Source organism: Mytilus californianus, unplaced genomic scaffold (assembly GCF_021869535.1).
Source record: "Mytilus californianus isolate M0D057914Y unplaced genomic scaffold, xbMytCali1.0.p SCAF_7, whole genome shotgun sequence".
In the NCBI taxonomy this organism is placed as follows: domain Eukaryota; kingdom Metazoa; phylum Mollusca; class Bivalvia; order Mytilida; family Mytilidae; genus Mytilus; species Mytilus californianus.
In genome coordinates this window covers 32,380,693-32,400,720 of record NW_026262723.1, presented here as the reverse complement: position 1 = coordinate 32,400,720, position 20,028 = coordinate 32,380,693, and the positions used below count along the sequence as shown (strand labels likewise).

The 20,028-nt window shown below is 31.5% G+C and overlaps 1 protein-coding gene across 3 annotated transcripts in view; it reads right to left on the bottom strand.

The window, feature by feature from the left end:
• LOC127709008 (antiviral innate immune response receptor RIG-I-like) overlaps positions 1 to 18,420 on the bottom strand; it is a 113,300-nt gene extending 94,880 nt beyond the window's left edge. The window contains exons 1-7 of one of the 3 annotated variants that reach the window (XM_052214258.1): positions 18,313 to 18,420; positions 7,096 to 7,753; positions 6,156 to 6,191; positions 4,833 to 5,114; positions 3,729 to 3,887; positions 1,792 to 1,880; positions 225 to 488 (exon numbers count right to left, since the gene is read on the bottom strand). In XM_052214258.1, the coding sequence (XP_052070218.1) occupies positions 225 to 488; positions 1,792 to 1,880; positions 3,729 to 3,887; positions 4,833 to 5,114; positions 6,156 to 6,191; positions 7,096 to 7,726 (1,461 nt within the window). In that variant the 5' untranslated portion in view covers positions 7,727 to 7,753; positions 18,313 to 18,420. The remainder of the gene's footprint in view (positions 1 to 224; positions 489 to 1,791; positions 1,881 to 3,728; positions 3,888 to 4,832; positions 5,115 to 6,155; positions 6,192 to 7,095; positions 7,754 to 18,312) is intronic. The other 2 variants (XM_052214253.1, XM_052214255.1) reach the window with 2 other exon arrangements.
• Between the last annotated feature and the right edge of the window lie 1,608 nt (positions 18,421 to 20,028).

Below are 20,028 nucleotides of genomic sequence, written 5' to 3'. Positions count from 1 at the left end.
CATGTTTTATTTTAGTTGATTTAATAGTAATATTTAAAAAGCGGAATTATAGTTAAAAACTCCAGAGTCCCGTTACTTGCAAAGATTTTGTTATAATCGAAGTAAACACAATTATATTGTCAATTATGTACCAGTGAAAAAGATGTAGTAGTAATTTGTCACTAACTATTCTAATGTCAATGCTAATAGGGCGAAGTTTTATGTCAACTAACATATTCATTTACCTGAGGTAAAGATGAAATCTTTTCTCCATATTTGGCCTTTCTATAATATGACATCAATTCGTTATAGTTACTTTTATCGAACGTGTGATGACATTCATCGAGGACAATCAAAGTAAAATCCGCTATTGAGACCTTAGCTGTTGCTTTTTCTGTTAAACGATTACTAAGGGATTGTGGAGTCAAAAAAATCAAGCTTGAATTCTTTATTGTGTTTACAAAATAATCATTGTCATCTTCTTCTGCTTTCCATATCTTAATTTTCGCCTTGAAAATAAATAAAAATGAAATATATATAACTTTTTTAATGTGCCTTTAATTTTGGATTAATACATGTTAGGAACATAGACAAGTGAAACAATAATTTGAAAACGTGCATTTGTTATTTCCGAAAGTTTGGATTACATACTATGGTGTTTAGAAATTAGGTTTTTCAAATCAAAATGAAGCATATTGGGCACGTTGAGTTAACTCAGCAATATCCGTTTTTGGCCCAAGTATTATCAAGCATGACATGGCCAATGATATCAAAACAAATAACTAATACATATTCACCGTCTGCATTTTCATATGGAGTTGAATATGAGGAAATGACACGAAAATATACAAAACATCGTATATGACATTAGATGCTAGTCTATGTGCGTGTACACGTAATATTTTTTTTACAACAAAATATAAGACTTAAGGATTAGGAGTCCTCAATAGATGTGTTCAACTCCGCCACATTTTGTATATGCCTGTCCTAAATCAACAGCCTGCACATCGTTAAGTGTCGTGGGATACTGTATATGTTTTAAATAAAAGAGGTCGTGAGTTTTTTTAGATTGATTTGTTTTACATTTTATTTTAGCGTCTTTTATATCTGGCTATTATCATGGGTTTTGCTCGTTGTCAAAGGCCGTACAGTGACCTATAATTGCAAACAAACTTCAAAGTCATCTGGTCTGTGGTGGAAAGTTGCCATAATGACATTCATACCGCATCTTCTTGTTTGAAATTAAGAATGTTTTTCTTATTTCTAAACTGCTGTATAAAGTGTTTCGAAAGGAAGTCTGTTGGAAGCAGTAGTTCAAATGTTTAAAGGTCACCATCACGAACTAGTGTATGTGGCTATCTTTATACTTTTTTTCATATGTTGAATCGTGCAAACCAATAAGGTTTAATTAAACCCGCAGGCTAGTAAGTTGTCCTTAATCATGCATTAAATGCATGATTATCATTTAAAGCTTATTGAACATTCAAATTCCAACAAAATGATCTAGTTTATAACTGGATTACTAGTACTTGGTTTGTAGTCCTTGGCAAGATCCGAGTACCACACAAACTGGTGTATTTCTAGCGTTGTAGCAAATAACGCTGTCAAGACAAATGATTTGTGCTTTTGAAATGCATATTCTTGCTGAATTTTTTTTTTTATATAATCTATTATATTGTCTAATAATGTTTATATCCTGTTATCACTGTTGAGTGTACTTCTCTTGGAATGAATTTAAGCAAAAAGTCACAGATTGAAAATTAAAATCGAAAAACACAACAGGAGGTTCAGCTAAATATACAATTCATTTACCTGATAAAACAGCGTCGAAAAAACACTACATGCTCTTTCATATTGTTGTCCTAAGAGAATATTTGTTCTGTTAATAAATGCAACCTTTCCTGTAAGAGTACATTGAATGATTGCCAATAAATTGATTTAATGGAAACGAAATAGCATTGATTATTTATATACATTAAGCATGTTAAGTCTCATTATATTGGCTCTTTTTAATCAAGAATATTGATTTCTTAATTTTAAAATTGAGAATTGAAATGGGGAATGTGTCAAAGAGACAACAACCCGACTAAAGAGCAGAAAACAGCCCAAGGCTACCAATGGGTCTTCAACACAACGAGAAAATCCCACAACCGGAGGCGGGCTTCAGCTGCCCCTAAACAAAACTTTGTACTAATTCAATGAAAATGAACGTCACACAAAACTCCAAAACATAGAAATGAACTAAAACTGAAATTTTTTTTACAAAACTAACAAAGGCCAGAGCCTCCTGACTTGGGACAGGTGCAAAAATGCAGCGGGGTTAAACAAGTTTTGTGAGATCTCAACCCTCCACGTATACCTATAACCAATGTAGAATAAACAAACACACAGCAATACGCACAGTAAAACTCAGTTTAAAAGAATTCCGAGTCCGATATCAGAATAGGTAACAAAAGAAACTAAACAAAATGACTATGATACATACATTAACAAAGCACTTCTAGCAGTTACTGACATGCCAGCTCCAGGCCTCAATTAAACTGATTGAAATATTATGTCTTCATCATATGAAAATCAAGCACAATCCCTCCTGTTGGCGGTTTAGTATCATACCATCATACAATATATGAGAAGAGAACATAACCCGTATCATGGCACCAACTGGTTTTAGAATGAATGTGTTTATTTCCGATGCAAAGATCCTATGAGTGAAGCAATATTAATACCAAAATATGCCATCTTTAATGACCTGATAACAGTATTGTAGCTATATCCCTTCTGAATGAGTCTGTTTAAAGGTTTGGTTAGCTTTTGAGGTGAATGCCGACATTCTTGTGCTTTGTATATAGAATATTACTATACAAGATTGGATGTGAAATACCTGAACGTATTAGATGTCTGCATGTTGATTTATATTTACAAATGATGTCCTAGTACCGATGATAAAGTTCACTAAATGTTTTGACTAGTTTGTGAAATTGAAAACCCTGGTGTTGTAATTTTTCAGTAATATAGAGATTTCTGACGTTCTTTCGTTAAAATCATATACGTTGTTACATACACGAGCGAATCTACTAAGCTGAGGTATATAAACACCATAAGATGGTTACAAGGGAACGTCACCATCTACAAATGGATAATTAACAATAGGAAATTAAAAATCATCTCTTTTATTCTAAACTTTTGTATTCCCGTTAAAGATATAGATATCAAGATCCAGGAAATCGCAGTATTCATTGTTAGTATTAGTTTTATGTAAAGTCAGTTTAATGTACATACTGAAGTCGTCATTATTGAGAGCCAATATATCATCCAAATATCTAAAAGTGTTATCAAATTTTTGTATCAGATGTTGTTTCGATGGGTCTTTGCTGATTTAAGTAATACTATGTAACTCATAACAATACAGAAACAGGTCCGCAATTAGAGGTGCACAGTTACATTTGTGTAGTCTTCATTGGAATTCCTTTGAATTGTTTTTTGATGTCTTAGAATTTTACAGACATTAAATTATCGATGCTTACTTTGATGTGTTTTATTAGAAAATGAAGCATAGAAAGGAAATCACAGAATAATTTCTTCTATAAACAAAACAGAGGTAATATTTGTAGGAAAGGTGTTAAGTAATTGGTCAATTTATATTATCATCATTTTTCGACATTTGCTGGGAAGAGGTCAAATATTAATTTTGAAAGGCTTTTTATCTACAAATTTATTATTTATTGCTAGAAGTACTTCATACATCTTACCATCAGGATTATTAATGAGATGATCTTCTATGATGTGGAATGCTATATAAGTCTTTCCCGAATTCGTACCAGCGCATATAATAGTATTTTGTCCTGCCAAGGCTATCACGGCAAGTTCTTCCTGGTACTGTCGGAGACTTACCAGACAAGGTTTTCTCTCTGTAAATAAACGATGTAATTGGAAAAACGAAGAAAAAAAGATAAACGTACAATCTATCCGCTCGTTTGAAAAATGACATGGGTATTTGTATGTGTCTTATATATGAAACAGAATAATGGCAAAAAGTTCTTTCAAAATAATTTGACAGCCAAAGATGAAACATAATAAAAAAATACAAAGTTTTGGGTTGGCCATTTTTCCTAAAAATCTTGTTTTTCCTTTTATCGTTTTCTCTTTTATGTGAGAATACATCAACTAAATCATTGGACGTAATTCCCGGTAATTCTGTTCCTGAGGGGATACATTTCTAGGCAGAAGTAATGACACATGTCTAGTTTATATTTCTTGCGTCACAATTCAGGGGTATGAAAATGCTTTCCTACAATGATTTTTTATTGTCTTTCTGTTACACTATTTGTTGCTAATTTGAATCCTATAATGTTAGCTGCCAATCTTAAATACAAGTTACGTAAACTAACTTTACATTAATTTTATTGACACAAACTCTGAATTTGCTTTTTTGTAGGTTAATTCGAAATTGAATGGAGTATTCGTACGTTATGCTAACATTTAACGTTACCTTCCACTGAATAATAAGTAGTAAAAGGTAACGTTATAATATGGGATGAAGATGGGTTTATAAATCTACAACACCCTAGATAAACGATGTTAAAATAAAGAGCATTTGAATATTTTGGTCTTCCAACTGTTTTTATTCTAGAGCCATGGATGAGCTTAATGTATATGAAACATGCGTCTTGTTTACAAACTTATAAGCCTGGGATATTGTATGAGATTTATTATGCTCTTTAGATATACCTTTCAAAGAAACTATCAAAACCGACTTAATCGTTTTCAAGTACATCGAAGTTGATTATTCAGATTTTCAGTAGAGTAAACCGAACATACACAATACTTTACAAAATATAAATTACAAATGCAACCTGTTATGTCAAGGAAACATTCACATCTTTCTTTTCCAACGTGGAGGGTATATGCACCCCGTTCTGCCTGTGTAATCTTTGAAAAAATGAGTTTGTGAGCCTGGAAATTGGTATTATTCACATGATAACATAAATTTGCTCGGGTGACTTCTTTGTCAAATAAAATTACTTTGCCGTTCTTATACCATTTTGCTTTATGCTCAGGTCCTGTAAGTAAGCACTCTAAAGTCACGCTGACACCCTCTACACATCTTAAATCTTGAAGAGTTTGAATAAACCTGACTGAAAGAATAAAATTTATAGTATAAATGCACATTTAAAACACGTTTTGGAGTAACATAGATTGCAGTGTCTGAAACCATTCTTAAATCAAAGCTATATGCCAATAGGGATTTGTAGCTAATTTAATTAAAACTTGAAAAGTAACCAGCACTACAAGCAAATGTTCAAAGATTCAATTATAACTTAATGGCTTGTCAACGATTCAAATGATAAATAGGCCTATATATATCTTCTAAATAATGTATAAAAATTCATAAGATATATTAAGCAGACAAACATTTATCGATTTGTAGCTATACTTTGCTCTTTCAACAGATATATAGAGTAACATATTTTTCTTATTGAAATATCATAATCGATGGTGATTTCTATGAATAACATTTTGTGGCTAGAAAGAAGTTTCTGAATTCAGAGTTCTTAATGATACATTTGTAATTTAGAAGTTATCCTAGCTAAAGGTAACGCCATTATTATTGGATTTACTATTGTGTTTCGTTGCAAATTATAATGAGTATGTTGCACTTATTGAAGCCTTTGATTTTGATAAACTACTAATTGATTGATCTTTTCAATTTTACTTCAAATAATCATTACGACGCGAACAATTACATTGCCGGAGCACCACCTGAGAGCAGTATTTAGTGATGCATTTTTTATTCAATTTAAATATTTTGAGTGTAAGACATGTGATGTTCTTGTCATTTAAGTTTATCACACAAACATTGTCATATGCTACAAATTTTACCTAACAAACAACACACAGTATGAACAAATATCTTGTTTAAAAAAGGACCATGCCATAATTTGCAAAAACCGTAAAGGTGCGTATCATTTTACAAAATGGTTATATCGTTATTTATAGATGATTCTTTCTTTGGAATCATCTATAGTTCAAAAGATTATGTGTTTTAAATACTGTTAGAGGTGCTTTATTTAAACGCACGCTTGAATATCGTTTAAATTGTCACTCAGATGGCTTCAGCAGTGCTTATTTTTCATCACATTTGTAATCTACCTTCTATACTTATACGTTATACCTACTTTCGACGTTTCCGTTCGAATCAGATATACTAAAATCTGTAAAAAGGCAAATGAAAATGGTTAAAAATTGAATTTCTAATGATTTTTTTCTAAAATTCAAATACATGTTATAATCCGAAAACTACAAGTATTACATTAGTGTATTTTTATGGTTAACAAGATAGAAAATGCAATGGGACTTCAATTTGAGAACTGAAGAAAAATTATATTTATCAATTGTGAATGGGTGTCAACGTCTTCGAATATTGTTTTATGATGGTATACGGTTGTGTAAAATTACAAAGACCACTTTGAACGTTTGAATGACTGAATCTTCACTTGTTTGTTAAAACATTGGTACGCAAACTATTTTCTCTATGAAATATGAATAACACTTACTTTACTGAACTACATTACAATGCATGATTTTTATAGTTCGTTCTTATGTGATACTGTTACACCACTGTCCCAGGTTAGGGGGAGGGTTGGGATCCCGCTAACATGTTTAAACCCGCCACATTTTGTATGTATGAGCCTGTCCCAAGTCAGGAGCCTGTAATTCAGTGGTTGTCGTTTGTTGCTGTGTTACATATTTGTTTTTCGTTCATTTTTTTGTACATTAATTAGACCGTTAGTTTTCTCGTTTGAATTGTTTTACATTTGTGATTTCGGGGCCTTTTATAGCTGACTATGCGGTATGGGCTTTGCTCATTGTTGAAGGCCGTACGGTGACGGCTGTTAATTTCTGTGTCATTTGGTCTCTTGTGGAGAGGTGTCTCATTGGCAATCATACCACATCTTCTTTTTTATATATGTTAAAATTCTGTGCATATTTAGTAATTGATCGTTATTGCCTGTAAGACTAAGATAAAGAGAATTTCCTCACACGCTCAATTCAAAGCAAGTAATTTGTATTAGAATGATTCGAATATGCAACTTATTATAATTTACTGGTGCATACCTTTTAGTTTGTTTTCCAGATCTGATATTGTAGCTTCATTGTCTTTGTCGTTTTGTTGAAAATCCTTAAGATCATCCAAATACCGTTGCTCGGTAGCCTCGTCCATACAGCATGTTCTTAAATCGTCAACTTCGGAAACAAAATCATTGTTGTTTTTTTTACAAAACATCTCAAATCTACCTGCAATGGTCTTGAATTCATTGAAATAGTTATGTAACTCCTGGTCAGTTACAATAGTGTTTCCTCTGTGTATAATCTTATTTCGTAGTCTACGACATCTTTCAAGATCATCTCCAATTTCAATTTCATTTACCAAGGGGTCCGTAGGATGTTCCCATCCTTTTGTTGGTGGTATAAAAGACCCATGCAGATTCCGAAGAATAGAATATATGAGAGGAACATCAAAGTAAGTGTATCCATATTGCACAGCTGTACTAAGTTTTGTCATTTCTCCGGGTTTGAGTCGGCGACTTAAATACTTGTCCTGATTGCATTTTGCATAAATTGTACGGGGCTCTTCAAATTTTAACAGAACCTCTTGCAAGAATGTAGGTAATAGATGTTGTGCAGCGTGACCGAGACGAGCATAATGGGTCTTATGAGATACGTTAGTACCAATAGAAGTAAACATTGTCTTAGTGTATTATCATCATGTCTCCTGGAAATACCAGAAATATATAATCCGAGTTAATCTTAATCAATTCTAACCATTCGTGTCCCAGCTAACCATGAAATATATTGTCTCATTAAATCATGATGGGATTAAATGTGACAAGAATAAAAGGTAATCCGGTTGGTATTGCTTAGATTTTTGTTTTCTATGTTGTGTTTTGTGTACTATTGTTTGTCTGTTTGTCTGTTTGTCTTTTTTTCTTTTTTAGCCATGGCGTTGTCAGTTTATTTTCGATTTATTAGGTTTAATGTTCCTTTTGGTATCTTTCATCCCTCTCTTGCAATACGTTATAGTGCATTCTTAAATAGGTTAAATTTGATTTATTTTGTTTATCAATATAATATTTTTCTTACAGCTCGCATGTTGCTTCCTTCTTTATGACATTGCTATTTAAATTAATGACAAATTTTGATTACATTCTTTACTTCTTATTTCAGCTAAGTAGATATAAGAAGATGTGGTATGAGTGCCAATGAGACAACTCTCCATCCAAGTCACAATTTGTAAAAGTATTCCACATTACAAACTGTATGTAGACATCTTTGAGCAACAAACATGTACCGTATCAAGAATATTATCTAATATTAATGACATGGTCTTAGAAATAAGCCTATTAAGGCATTTTTGCAGTTTTGCTTCACAAATGACAAAACGGAATGCATTTGGCCTTTATTAGTAGATAAACGGCATACAGGGATCAAAAGATTACATCTAAAGTATAAGATTTTCATGTGCTTTATAATGAAAGGATGTAGACTGATGAGAGGCCCATTTTGTCCCTTCTCTAAATTAGTTCATATTCTTATCATTGTTAGCCAATGTATAAAAGATTGAATAAACAGTGATTTGTTTTATGTTCCGATGAACAGAAGATTGCCTATAGCAACATATTTTATTACATGATAAAATTATCGCGCATGCCTTGCTTTAACTATAGAAAAGGCAACCGCAAAAATGATTGGCTATTTTAGAATGCGTTATGAATAAAAGTTTACTAAATGCTTATCAATAACCAACTTGGCAACCTAGCAACAGGATAATTGCCTAGCAACGGTTCATTTTGCAATATTTGAACAATGTATTTAACAATTGTTGAACAATTTGACAATATATATATGGTTACACACTACGAAACATATTTAAGTCGTCAAAATTCTTTATTAGGATGTTCATGTTGAACCTAGCACACACGTGTTGCTAAACAAAAACAAAATGAATTAACTGAAAGTGAATTTATTCATACTATTGTACAAATTGATATAAATACATATAAAAAAAATGTAGAAAAATAAATAATTGGAAGAAATGAAGGACAGCCCAATTTTATGTTATTAAATGCTTACAAACAGCCTAGCAACGTTTCAAAAAATTATTGTTCTTGTTATGTGATGTATAGATTTGGCGAAATTAAGAAAAATGGCTGTCATCTATGGTGATATTCCATAAGAAATCATATCTTAGTAGCCATCATGTATTCTAAGTAAGAAGTTCATATTCTCATTTAAGTTATGAGCACTTAAGTAGATTATCCAGGTTTTACATAATGAAAGACATGTCAGAGTAGAGTAGATGAATGCAAATAATAATATATATACTTTGTTGCTGATGTTTGATTTCCTCTCTACTCATTGCCAAATTGAAGAATTGTGTTAATTTTCCACGTTTATAGTTTTTTTTTTTAGTTTCAGTTTTCACAGAAATAAGAAGATAGTACAACAAAATAAGGTACTAAGTGAAGAAACAGATATTACGGATGATCATTTTATATGCAAGTTAGTATTTAACTTTAAAGGTCAAATTAATAAAAGGGGGGCCAGAAATTAACCTTATCATACCCTGTCCTTTGTGTTAATTGCAAACTGTCGGTTTACAAAAAGGCATATTTTGTGCAACCTAATACTAAAGACACTACGGCTTGTATGAAGTTATAACTGAGGTCAAAGTCAGGACTGTCAAATTCACCCTTAACCTTGACCTAAATTGTTAGGTCAAATGTTATGGTCCCGACATCAAAATATTTTATGTTTATGATATTTATGGTTCAGAAGTTTTGAAATTTAAAGGGAGAAAACTTCATTTTAAAGATGCGATATAAATTGTTCGCTTGATTACAGTGAGTGTCAAAAGCGCATTGTATGATATCATATACCAAATATCTTATTGACATGTTGCGAAACAAAAGCGATATTAAAGAAACAAAAATTGCGAAAAAGTAAATACTCATTACCAAAAAAATTGGAAAGACCATCATATTATTGTTATACATTTATAATGAGTGGGTATGATATGAGCCGTTCTTTGGCTCCCCAAAATGCAAACATATTAACAATTAAAAATTGTGATGGTTTGATTGTTGAATAAATACATGAAATAGATGGTATAATTATATATGCTCGTACAGAATGTCACTGGCGATATCATTGACGTCATAAACATATAAAAATTCTCATGTTGCATCAAATGGACGTTGTACTCAAATTGTATCTTAAACTTGAATAATCTATATCAAAAAAGACTTTTACCTACATTACAAACTGTATTTAGACATCCTTTAGCAACATACAGGTACCTTATCAAGTATAGTATCTACTATTAATGACATGATCTTAGAAATAAGCCTATTAAGGCATGTTTGCAGTTTTGTTTCACTAATGATAAAAAGTAAAGTAACAAAAATAGCGAACTCCAAAGAAACTTTAAAACGAAAAGTCCTTTATCAAATACCAAAATCAAAAGCTCAAACACATCAAACGAATGGAAAACAACTGTCATATTGCTGACTTGAAACAGGTATTTCCTAATGTATAAAATTGTGGATAGAACCTGGTTTTATAGCTATCTTAACCTCTCACTTGTATGACAGTCAGAATTCTATAATATTGACAACAATGTGTGAGCAAGACAAACAGACATAATAGGTAAAAATGTAAAATAAAATTTGAGCATAGCAGTCAACATTGTGTTATAATCTTAATCACCATAAAAAACCAATAACTATTTCAAAAAAGAAAAACAAAATGGCATATAGACACACTATAAATAAAGAACATCAGGAAAAATGAAAGACAAGAATGCAAAAATGACCATAGCACAATAACACAATGGCGGGATATATAAATAACTAGCCACGCCAGAAATATATTACCAACAATGGACTAAACAGTAAAGGTTAAAATTATACAGAGACAAATAAAAAGAACACTATAACACGTAAATAGGGTGATTAACAACGTCAGTATCTAGATTCTATACTTCAAGACCATCATGTATTATTTGTGAGATTGATACCGAAATGAGGCATTTAACAATGTTTAAACAAATATTTAAGACACTTATCAAGAAAACATATAGTTATATGACAAAGGTATGTCTGTAAACATCTAATTGATTGATGATTTCTTATCGTTCAACCGTAAATAGTGCATGCATCAAAACTACAAGAACGAATTAATACTGATTGCAATAGGTAGATTCTACTAATATTGCCCGGGATAAAAATTGGGCTGACACTAGAATATTAGAATTTGTCCGGTTGTTGACTGAATTTTTATATGCAATAGTCATCAACGGGCCAGCCAAATAGTCGTTGCTATGCTCTTTAATGTGCAGAAAGCATTGCTCTAAACAAGGCATCGGGATTAACATCTCCTTCGTACATGTAACAAGACGTTACTGCGTTTTATACATTCCGGACAGGCAAAATAACACCTTACGTCGAAAGTGTTTTATGGCAAGACGAGAGAAATCCAGTGATTACCATTCCTATTTATAGACCCTATTTGATCAATTGAGGTCTTAAACGTATATAGGATGGTATTTGATAGAAATATTATACATTTTGTATTTTGAATGCACTTGATCAATAAATGGTATCATCAGATCATCATCTGTGTTGAAAGGGGTAAGCAGCATCAACTTAGTTGACGATAAAAATAAACATCTTGAGAAACTAGTCATTGTAAGTGAAAAATCTGTTGACCCTCATCCCTCCTAAGGTTCTCACCTTATGTGCCTACTTCGTCTGTTTTCTGCTCTTTGGTCGGGTTGTTGTCTCTTTGTCACATTCCCCATTTCCATTCTCAATTTGATGAAGAAAATAACAAAATAAGTAAAGGACAACATCTAAAGTTTTCGAAACTAAAAGTTTGTCTTGATGTAAAAGTCACAATCCAGCACCTTAGTATATGAACTATTTTTAGACTTCTCCAACCCCATAATGAAACGTGACTTAGTATGAAAAGGAATCTAATTAAGGTGCGGGTTGTTTTAAAAAAGTAGCCACGTCCGGTCGAAAGGATCCAAATTCTACAGCCTTATCGAGGAATAATCTTTAAGATTTAAATCACTCACTTTCGTCTTGAAAAGACAACAAACATATTCTCAAACAAAAATCTATAAATCGACTTAATAATCCGACATTTTGCAATAAAACTTGTGACGAAGTTTAGCGGCCATGATAATTAATCTATCCATTCTAAATCAGATACATTTATATGTGACAAAGTGTAATTGAATGATTCACTAGACATACCAGATGATATTTCATTGCGACGCTATATTGTTTACAAATAAGTGTAGAATACAAAAAGTCTTCTAGGATAACAATTCCATAGATTTGTCTCGCTTGTATCTTGTCAAAAAAATTGTATATGACCATGACTAAAATATTTTCAATTCTTTAATATATTTAACAAGTTTAATGTTTCGACTTTTACAAAACTTGAAAAATAAAATTTAACATACTTTATTATGGTTTAAGTCTTTTTTTTTATCAATACAGTTTGTAGACGGAACCAAACTTTTCCGTACTACTAAATAAGTAAACAAGACAATAAATTCACATTCATCAAAGTAAGACTCTTAATAATATTAATAAAATGGTTTAAAAACAGAAAATTGAATGTTCAGAGAAACAAGATAAGACAAATTCGAAGCCTGTACTCAGGTGCCTGTGGTTTGAATTACGACTGACATTAAATCTATTCTGAATATATAGCATGCAAGATGCCAATGAATTAGTCACATATATTTAAATGTGACCAGTGAATAATGTTGCATACTTCTTTGTGATGTTGTCAAGACATTTGATCGCGACCAATTAGGGAGATCATTTGTAACCTTAAGGGGATGGTAGGAAAATAAGGGGGCCTTGCAGAGTTTTTGGGCATGGAAAGGGGGGTCAAATTTTTCAATACATCAGATGAGGGGCATTGAAATTTTTGGGGACCGACACTCACCTTTCCCACATACTACTCTCAAGATATTCTTCCAACAATGTTTTTTTATTATCTAAAGTTAGTTTACCAACTTCGTTTATAAAGGATATACATGATCTATGTGCTGAAATTAAATGAATGTGTGGTAAATGTCAATGAGACCATAATAGGCATGTTCCTTTAGCCTGGCGCTTCTGATAGTGTGATAATATATTTTGTAATAATACAACTTGCTTTGCCTTTGTCTATACAATAGAAAAACAAAGGACATGGGGTATCCATCCATGACACAAAATCAGCAAATGCACAACAAAAAAAGATACAAAAAGCAAAGGATCAGTTTGGTTTTAGATTTCAATGAACATAATTTATGTATAACTGGTATAAAAGGCAGGGATTTCGTTACCATCAATTAATAAAAACTTTACCAATTATTTTCAATTAGACAAAGATTTGGTAAGAAAGTTTGGCTGCACCTGTAGAATTTGTATAATAAACAGTAGATGACTTTACACTAAATTATTTTAATATATACTTAGTCTGGAAAAACATGATATATTTATTAATTGTAATTGGCATTAAACTAGCTTTCAGTAGCTGCTTTGTTTTAGTGCCTCTTACCGACCTTTTGAGTTGCAAATTTCAAATGAATTTTACAATTTGTTCTTATGCTGTGCTGTAACACCACTGTCCTAGATTAAGGGACGATTAAGCACTCACTAAAATATTTCGCTTGGCCATATTGTGTATGTGCCTGTCCCAAGTCATGAGCCTGTAGTACAGTGATCGTCGTTAGTTCAGGTCTGTTGCACATGTACTTGTTTATCGTAAATTGGTTTGATATAAATTAGTTCGTTAGTTTCATCGTTTTAATTGTTAAACATTTTTCATATCGGCCATTTTTAAAGCTGACTATACAGTGTGAATTGTTCTCATTTCGAAGGCCGTACGGTGGCCTATAATTGCTTACTACCACATCATTTTAACACTAATGAATAGCTGTCTCATTGACAAATATACCACATCTTCTAATTTTTATATATGTCGTGTACATGTTATTATTTTGTACAAGTTATTGCTTGTACATAAACTGTGTATGAGTAATTACTTGTACGATGACATCATACAAGTTATTACTTGTACAGATATAATCATTGATAATTGTACAAGTAATTACTTGTACAATTTTTGTTCAGAAAAAGATAATAACTTGTACAACTCACTATCTTTGAGCTATATTTGATTCTTTTTTCTGTTTTTTTTCTGTTTTATTTAAAAAAAAATCCTTTCTTTGGGTTTGTTATTTTGGTTGTGTCATTTGTTTGGTTTTTTTTCTTTTACTATTTTTTTTATTTATTTGTTTGTTTATTTTTGCTTAAGAGACACCATTCAGCGTATGTATTTTTGAAATTTATATTGTGTTTGTTTCCTTTCTTTTTTTCTGACGCAGTCAGTATACTTTCGGTTAGTGACCCATTTATAAAAGACGGTTCACTATGGTAACGGCATGCATTATGTCACTAATCTTTACTCTGATTACACAAAAAAAGGAATTGAACAAAAACCGATAAAAAAGATGTATGCTACAAAAAAAAAGGAAAATATTACGGACGGACATACAATCAAACTTAAAAAATATTATCCAGATGAATATTAACAAATTCAGGTAAAGATAGTGTCATTAAGGTAGGAACGGTAGTATTTACATTCAGCATGTCCAGGAATTCAGCTTGCTCTTTTGTGAACTTAAGTCAATGTATCTGAACAGTGTGATTGGACACAAAATATAGTATCCACTGAACAGACTTTCCCAAACTGAGGGATAAATCAGGTGTAGAAAAATATGAAATAATTTTACATTTTTACAAATTTTGAGAATTTGTTGAAATTTTGTATTCACTGCATGATAAAAGACCTAAAATCACAAGCGGCCTTAGGTTTCTAAAAATAGCAAAAAAGTAAACCGTCATCATACATATTCAAATTGAATTCGGATTATAATAATGAAAGTACTTCAGTTAACTGTGTATGTATAATTTTGGGCAGTTTTAGATCTACCAGGTCAATGTACTGATTTGTTGTGAACATCAAATAGGCCAAGGTAGAATAAGGATTTGTACAAGTTATTATCTTTTTCTCAACAAAAATTGTACAAGTAATTACTTGTACAATTGTATTTTTACAAGTAATAACTTGTATGATGGCATCATACAAGTAATTACTTGTACAAACTATTTGTACAAGTAATAACGTGTACAAAATGATAACATGTACACGACATATATATACTAGTCAACAAAAGTAACGATACACATGTTTAAACTAAAATTTGTCATAAAATGTAATAAATCGGAAAAACTGTTACATTATCCAATGAAAAACAATCATCTGCAAAGCAAATGTATATGATTAAAAAGAATCTGACCAAATTTGAAAGTGAGAAAATACTTTGGTATTGAACACAGGGGTGAAAGAGGTATGGCCAATTTCCCCTGATTTTTTACACAGAAGGGCAAATTTCAAAAAGGGCTGAAAGAATAAAATTAACTCTAAAAACAAGAAATAGAAATGCTTTTTGATCAATATCTCGATTTTTATATATTATGATATGTCTGAAAAATGTAATTTAACTCCCCATGAAGGACATTTCAAACCAAAACAAAGTTATGTTTTTTGTTGTTCTTGTAATTTATACAACTTTTTCCCTTAAAAATGAAATTTGTTTAGTGTGTCCTTAATACCTAAAATACAACTATTTTAATAAAAAAGTCGAACATCACTAAATTGTACCTATATAGCTGCTTAATTACCGCTTTGTCTACATGTATCGCCGTGGCTCCATAAGTAGAGCATAGAACTGTAAATGATAGATTGTTGGTTTTTTTTTGTGTTGAAATATTAAATTTTAATGTTTCTATCATATTTTATCGGATGTTTGTTTAATTCATAGAGTCAGTATGGATCATTTTGACTATATATCATTTCATCAAAGCAAAAACATGATGTGTTGCTTATTGTGTGCATTCCTTTTACTATCCATACTCTTGACTTACTTCATTCCTATTCCTGTGTTTACATTTATTATATATATACAAGGAACAATTGCCGTCAAACTGAAGTAGGTGCTTGTACATAACCAATAACACGATAATTGATTATATAGCAATGAAGTCCAAATATTGTGTGTGTAATAAACACATAACGAAAAAAGGCCATAGCACAAACAATTTTTCGAAATCTTGAACAAGAACGTTTTTAAAAATGGTATTATATGTAACAAATTCTGACAGCAATTTTGTCGCCAATCCACCAACTGTGTAGATACTAGTACTGACATTGTTACCACCGTCCCTGCATCGGTACCTTAGTCATCAGAAAATAAAACAACACAACAGAACAAAATTAATCAATTACACTACCAATCGTGACTGTAGGTAAAGCATCAAGAAAGTGTTTTATCTGTATCTCAACAAAAGGTCCAATTGTTACAATGCCAGAAAAGGCCAGATTACATGTGTTTGGTGTTCTAGTACCAACTGGTGTAAGATGTTGTCCGGTTTATATAGACGGTAAAACCTTAAAAACCGGATCAGATATAGATACACCCAGAATAGGAAAACAATATCCCAGTTAAATGCGTCCGATATTATTTGGCTTCTTGACAGGTTACGTGGTATGGTATTTTATGCTCCTCGTGGGCGTTAATAAACAAAATCAATATTGGTTTTGATAAATCAAAAAATCAATAGTCTTGGCCTTGTTTATTGTAGGAATACCTGTTCAGGGTATGAACATAGATGATGTGACGTATTTTCATGTACTATAATTAGCATCTATGGGGCTATTTACAACATGATTTACCTACCTAATCAAATGAAAAGAAATCAGGGGAAAATGGCCCTACCTCTTTATTTTGCGGAAAATGATGACAAAAGTCGGCAATTAATTTCGAAGATGAGAATTTAATATTCAAATATCTGCAAAGGCATTCAAAATTTTAAGCAGACCATGTTTAAGTTCAAAGTTGTATGTTCTAATATCGATTTTTGAATTTTGGGATGAAAATGCGATTTTTCAAATAACAAAAATTGAAAAAAAAATCTATTTGTCTTAAATCAATGGTTTTGATAAGAAAATAATACTCTGTAAATAGTAGACCAATTGAGCAATTATTTACCTTGGTACAGTGCTTCCAATTTCATTATATATTGAAAATACATTGCCTTGTATCGTTTCTTTTGTTGACCAGGAAATATCCAAACAAAGTCCCATGAAAGGACGAACAACTTGCCCCACACTTTAAGCTCTATATCCACTACTGATGCACTATTTCATTGAACGATAATAGTATAAATATGTATTTTTGTTATAAAGAATAAAAGTATCGATAAATGTTGGGATTTTTAAGGGAGTGTTAAAATCAGATGTCTTTCTCAAGGTGGGGATATGAAAAAAATGGCCCTACCTCTTTATTTTGCGGAAAATGATGACAAAAGTCGGCAATTAATTTCGAAGATGAGAATTTAATATTCAAATATCTGCAAAGGCATTCAAAATTTTAAGCAGACCATGTTTAAGTTCAAAGTTGTATGTTCTAATATCGATTTTTGAATTTTGGGGTGAAAATGCGATTTTTCAAATAACAAAATTGAAAAAAAAATCTATTTGTCTTAAATCAATGGTTTTGATAAGAAAATAATACTCTGTAAATAATAGACCAATTGAGCAATTATTGACCTTGGTACAGTGCTTCCAATTTCATTATATATTGAAAATACATTGCCTTGTATCGTTTCTTTTGTTGACCAGGAAATATCCAAACAAAGTCCCATGAAAGGACGAACAACTTGCCCCACACTTTAAGCTCTATATCAACTACTGATGCACTATTTCATTGAACGATAATAGTATAAATATGTTTTTTTGTTATAAAGAATAAAAGTATCGATAAATGTTGGGATTTTTAAGGGAGTGTTAAAATCAGATGTCTTTCTCAAGGTGGGTCTTGCATTTATTTTCTTTCTCAAGGTGGGGATATGAAAAAAATCAAGAAAAATTCTGATATGTCCCCCCTACCCCCCCCCCCCCCCCCCACATTGCAAGAAAATGGCCAGTCTCTTATTTAAAAGTTGAAAAGCTACTCTATACTTTCAATTTTTTGAAAACCTGAAAACGAAAGTGAAAATATAAATTTAATATTCATGGTATTCCCCATTTCCCCATTTCCATTCTCAATTATTACTTCTTTATCTATCATAAACGTTCTTGTCTTATTACAGCTCTTTGATTTAAATAAATATGATAATGGAAAAAAAAAACAACACTTACTTGATTAAGATATGAAGATAATGTAAAACTTACTGTCCTACATTCCAACTGATATTGCATTTAATACTTCCCAATGCACAAAAGGTATGTTTCATGCATGAGTATGTTAGAATAGGATCACTTGTTAAATGCATGTCTCAATATAAACTAAATCTATAAATGGAAAAAATTATTGGATTGTTTGAAAGATTGTTAAATTTGACCCATGAAATTGGTTTATCGATGTTAAAATTGGCATTCGGTTAGGTTACTTTCCAAGCGCTACATTTTGTATCAATATATGCATTGGTTTTGCGAAAGTGTTTGTATAAGTTAAAGCAGTGATAATCCCTACTTGCTATTTGAGGCTTTACACACGAAGAAATAAATTTCGAAGTTGTATGAAAAAGATTTGCATCTAATACATTATCCACAACAAAAATCAAAAGACGATAAATGTGTTATTAGGCCATCTTATATTTAATCTTAGTATAAAACAACTCATCGAAAAAATTCGGGTTATAATGTTGTACATCAGTCTCGGTTCCGTCTTCAAGGACTCATCCGTGAGCCCGATTCACAATATTCAGGAGACCACATAAAAGGCGAAGTTTTGATGGATGTTATATTCCAAATCGATCATTCATGCATGGTAATATTTGCTTCAAGAGAAAACACAAAACCAAAATATTTCTGTAGAATTCGCCGAATACAGTATTGGTATTAATAATAAAACATGACAAGTAAACAGATTATGATAAAAGTTTTCTTAATCAACTGTATTTGATCTAAATGTAGGCCTTGGAAACATACGGCGCATAGATCGAAAACTGAACTTTAAAGTCGAAGATCAAGTTTGGCACAAAGTAACAAGATTATTTTTCCGGCGCATAAGTTTTCTGAAACCAATGGGCATTAGCAACGGCCTCCTGCCTTGAATTTGGTATCAAATAGAAATATATAAGTGTTTATTGTGACGTTTTACATGTCATATATCGCATCATGAAACTTTAGTTAAAAGAAACTTAACATTTACATTTGATTAGAGATTCATTGTAAAAAATAGATAATCAATATCTATTTGGATTTTTAACTTAAAACGAGGCCGATATTACCTTTATCGATTGGTCATATTTGAACTGACAAATGTTATCCAACAAAAATGTGGCTGCTAACTTGTTTGGTATTACAAATGAATAAAGAAATACTTACTTTTTGTGACGCATATCATATAAATAATCGCGAAACTCTGTTTTAAAACATACCAAAAACGTTCGTAGTTGTCTAGTTATTCATTGTGAAAATATGAGTACGGTTGCCCATAATTGATTAAATCCACTTTATTTGAAGTTTGATGAATAGTTGTCGCATTGGCAATCATAGCACATCTCATTATTTTATATTAAATATTTATTTGGATTTTTAGATGGAAATGGGTGCGATATTGCATCGTTTGTATTTATAATTACGTAATATTAACTTTCTGGAGAAAGGCTATACTATATAAAAAAGAAGATGTGGTATGATTGCCAATGAGACAACTCTCCACAAGAGACCAAATGACACAGAAATTAACAACTATAGGTCACCATACGGCCTTCAACAATGAGCAAATCCCATACCGCACAGTCAGCTATAAAAGGCCCCGAAATGACAATGTAAAACAATTCAAACGAGAAAACTAACGGCATAATTTATGTACAAAAAATGAACGAATAACAAATATGTAACACATCA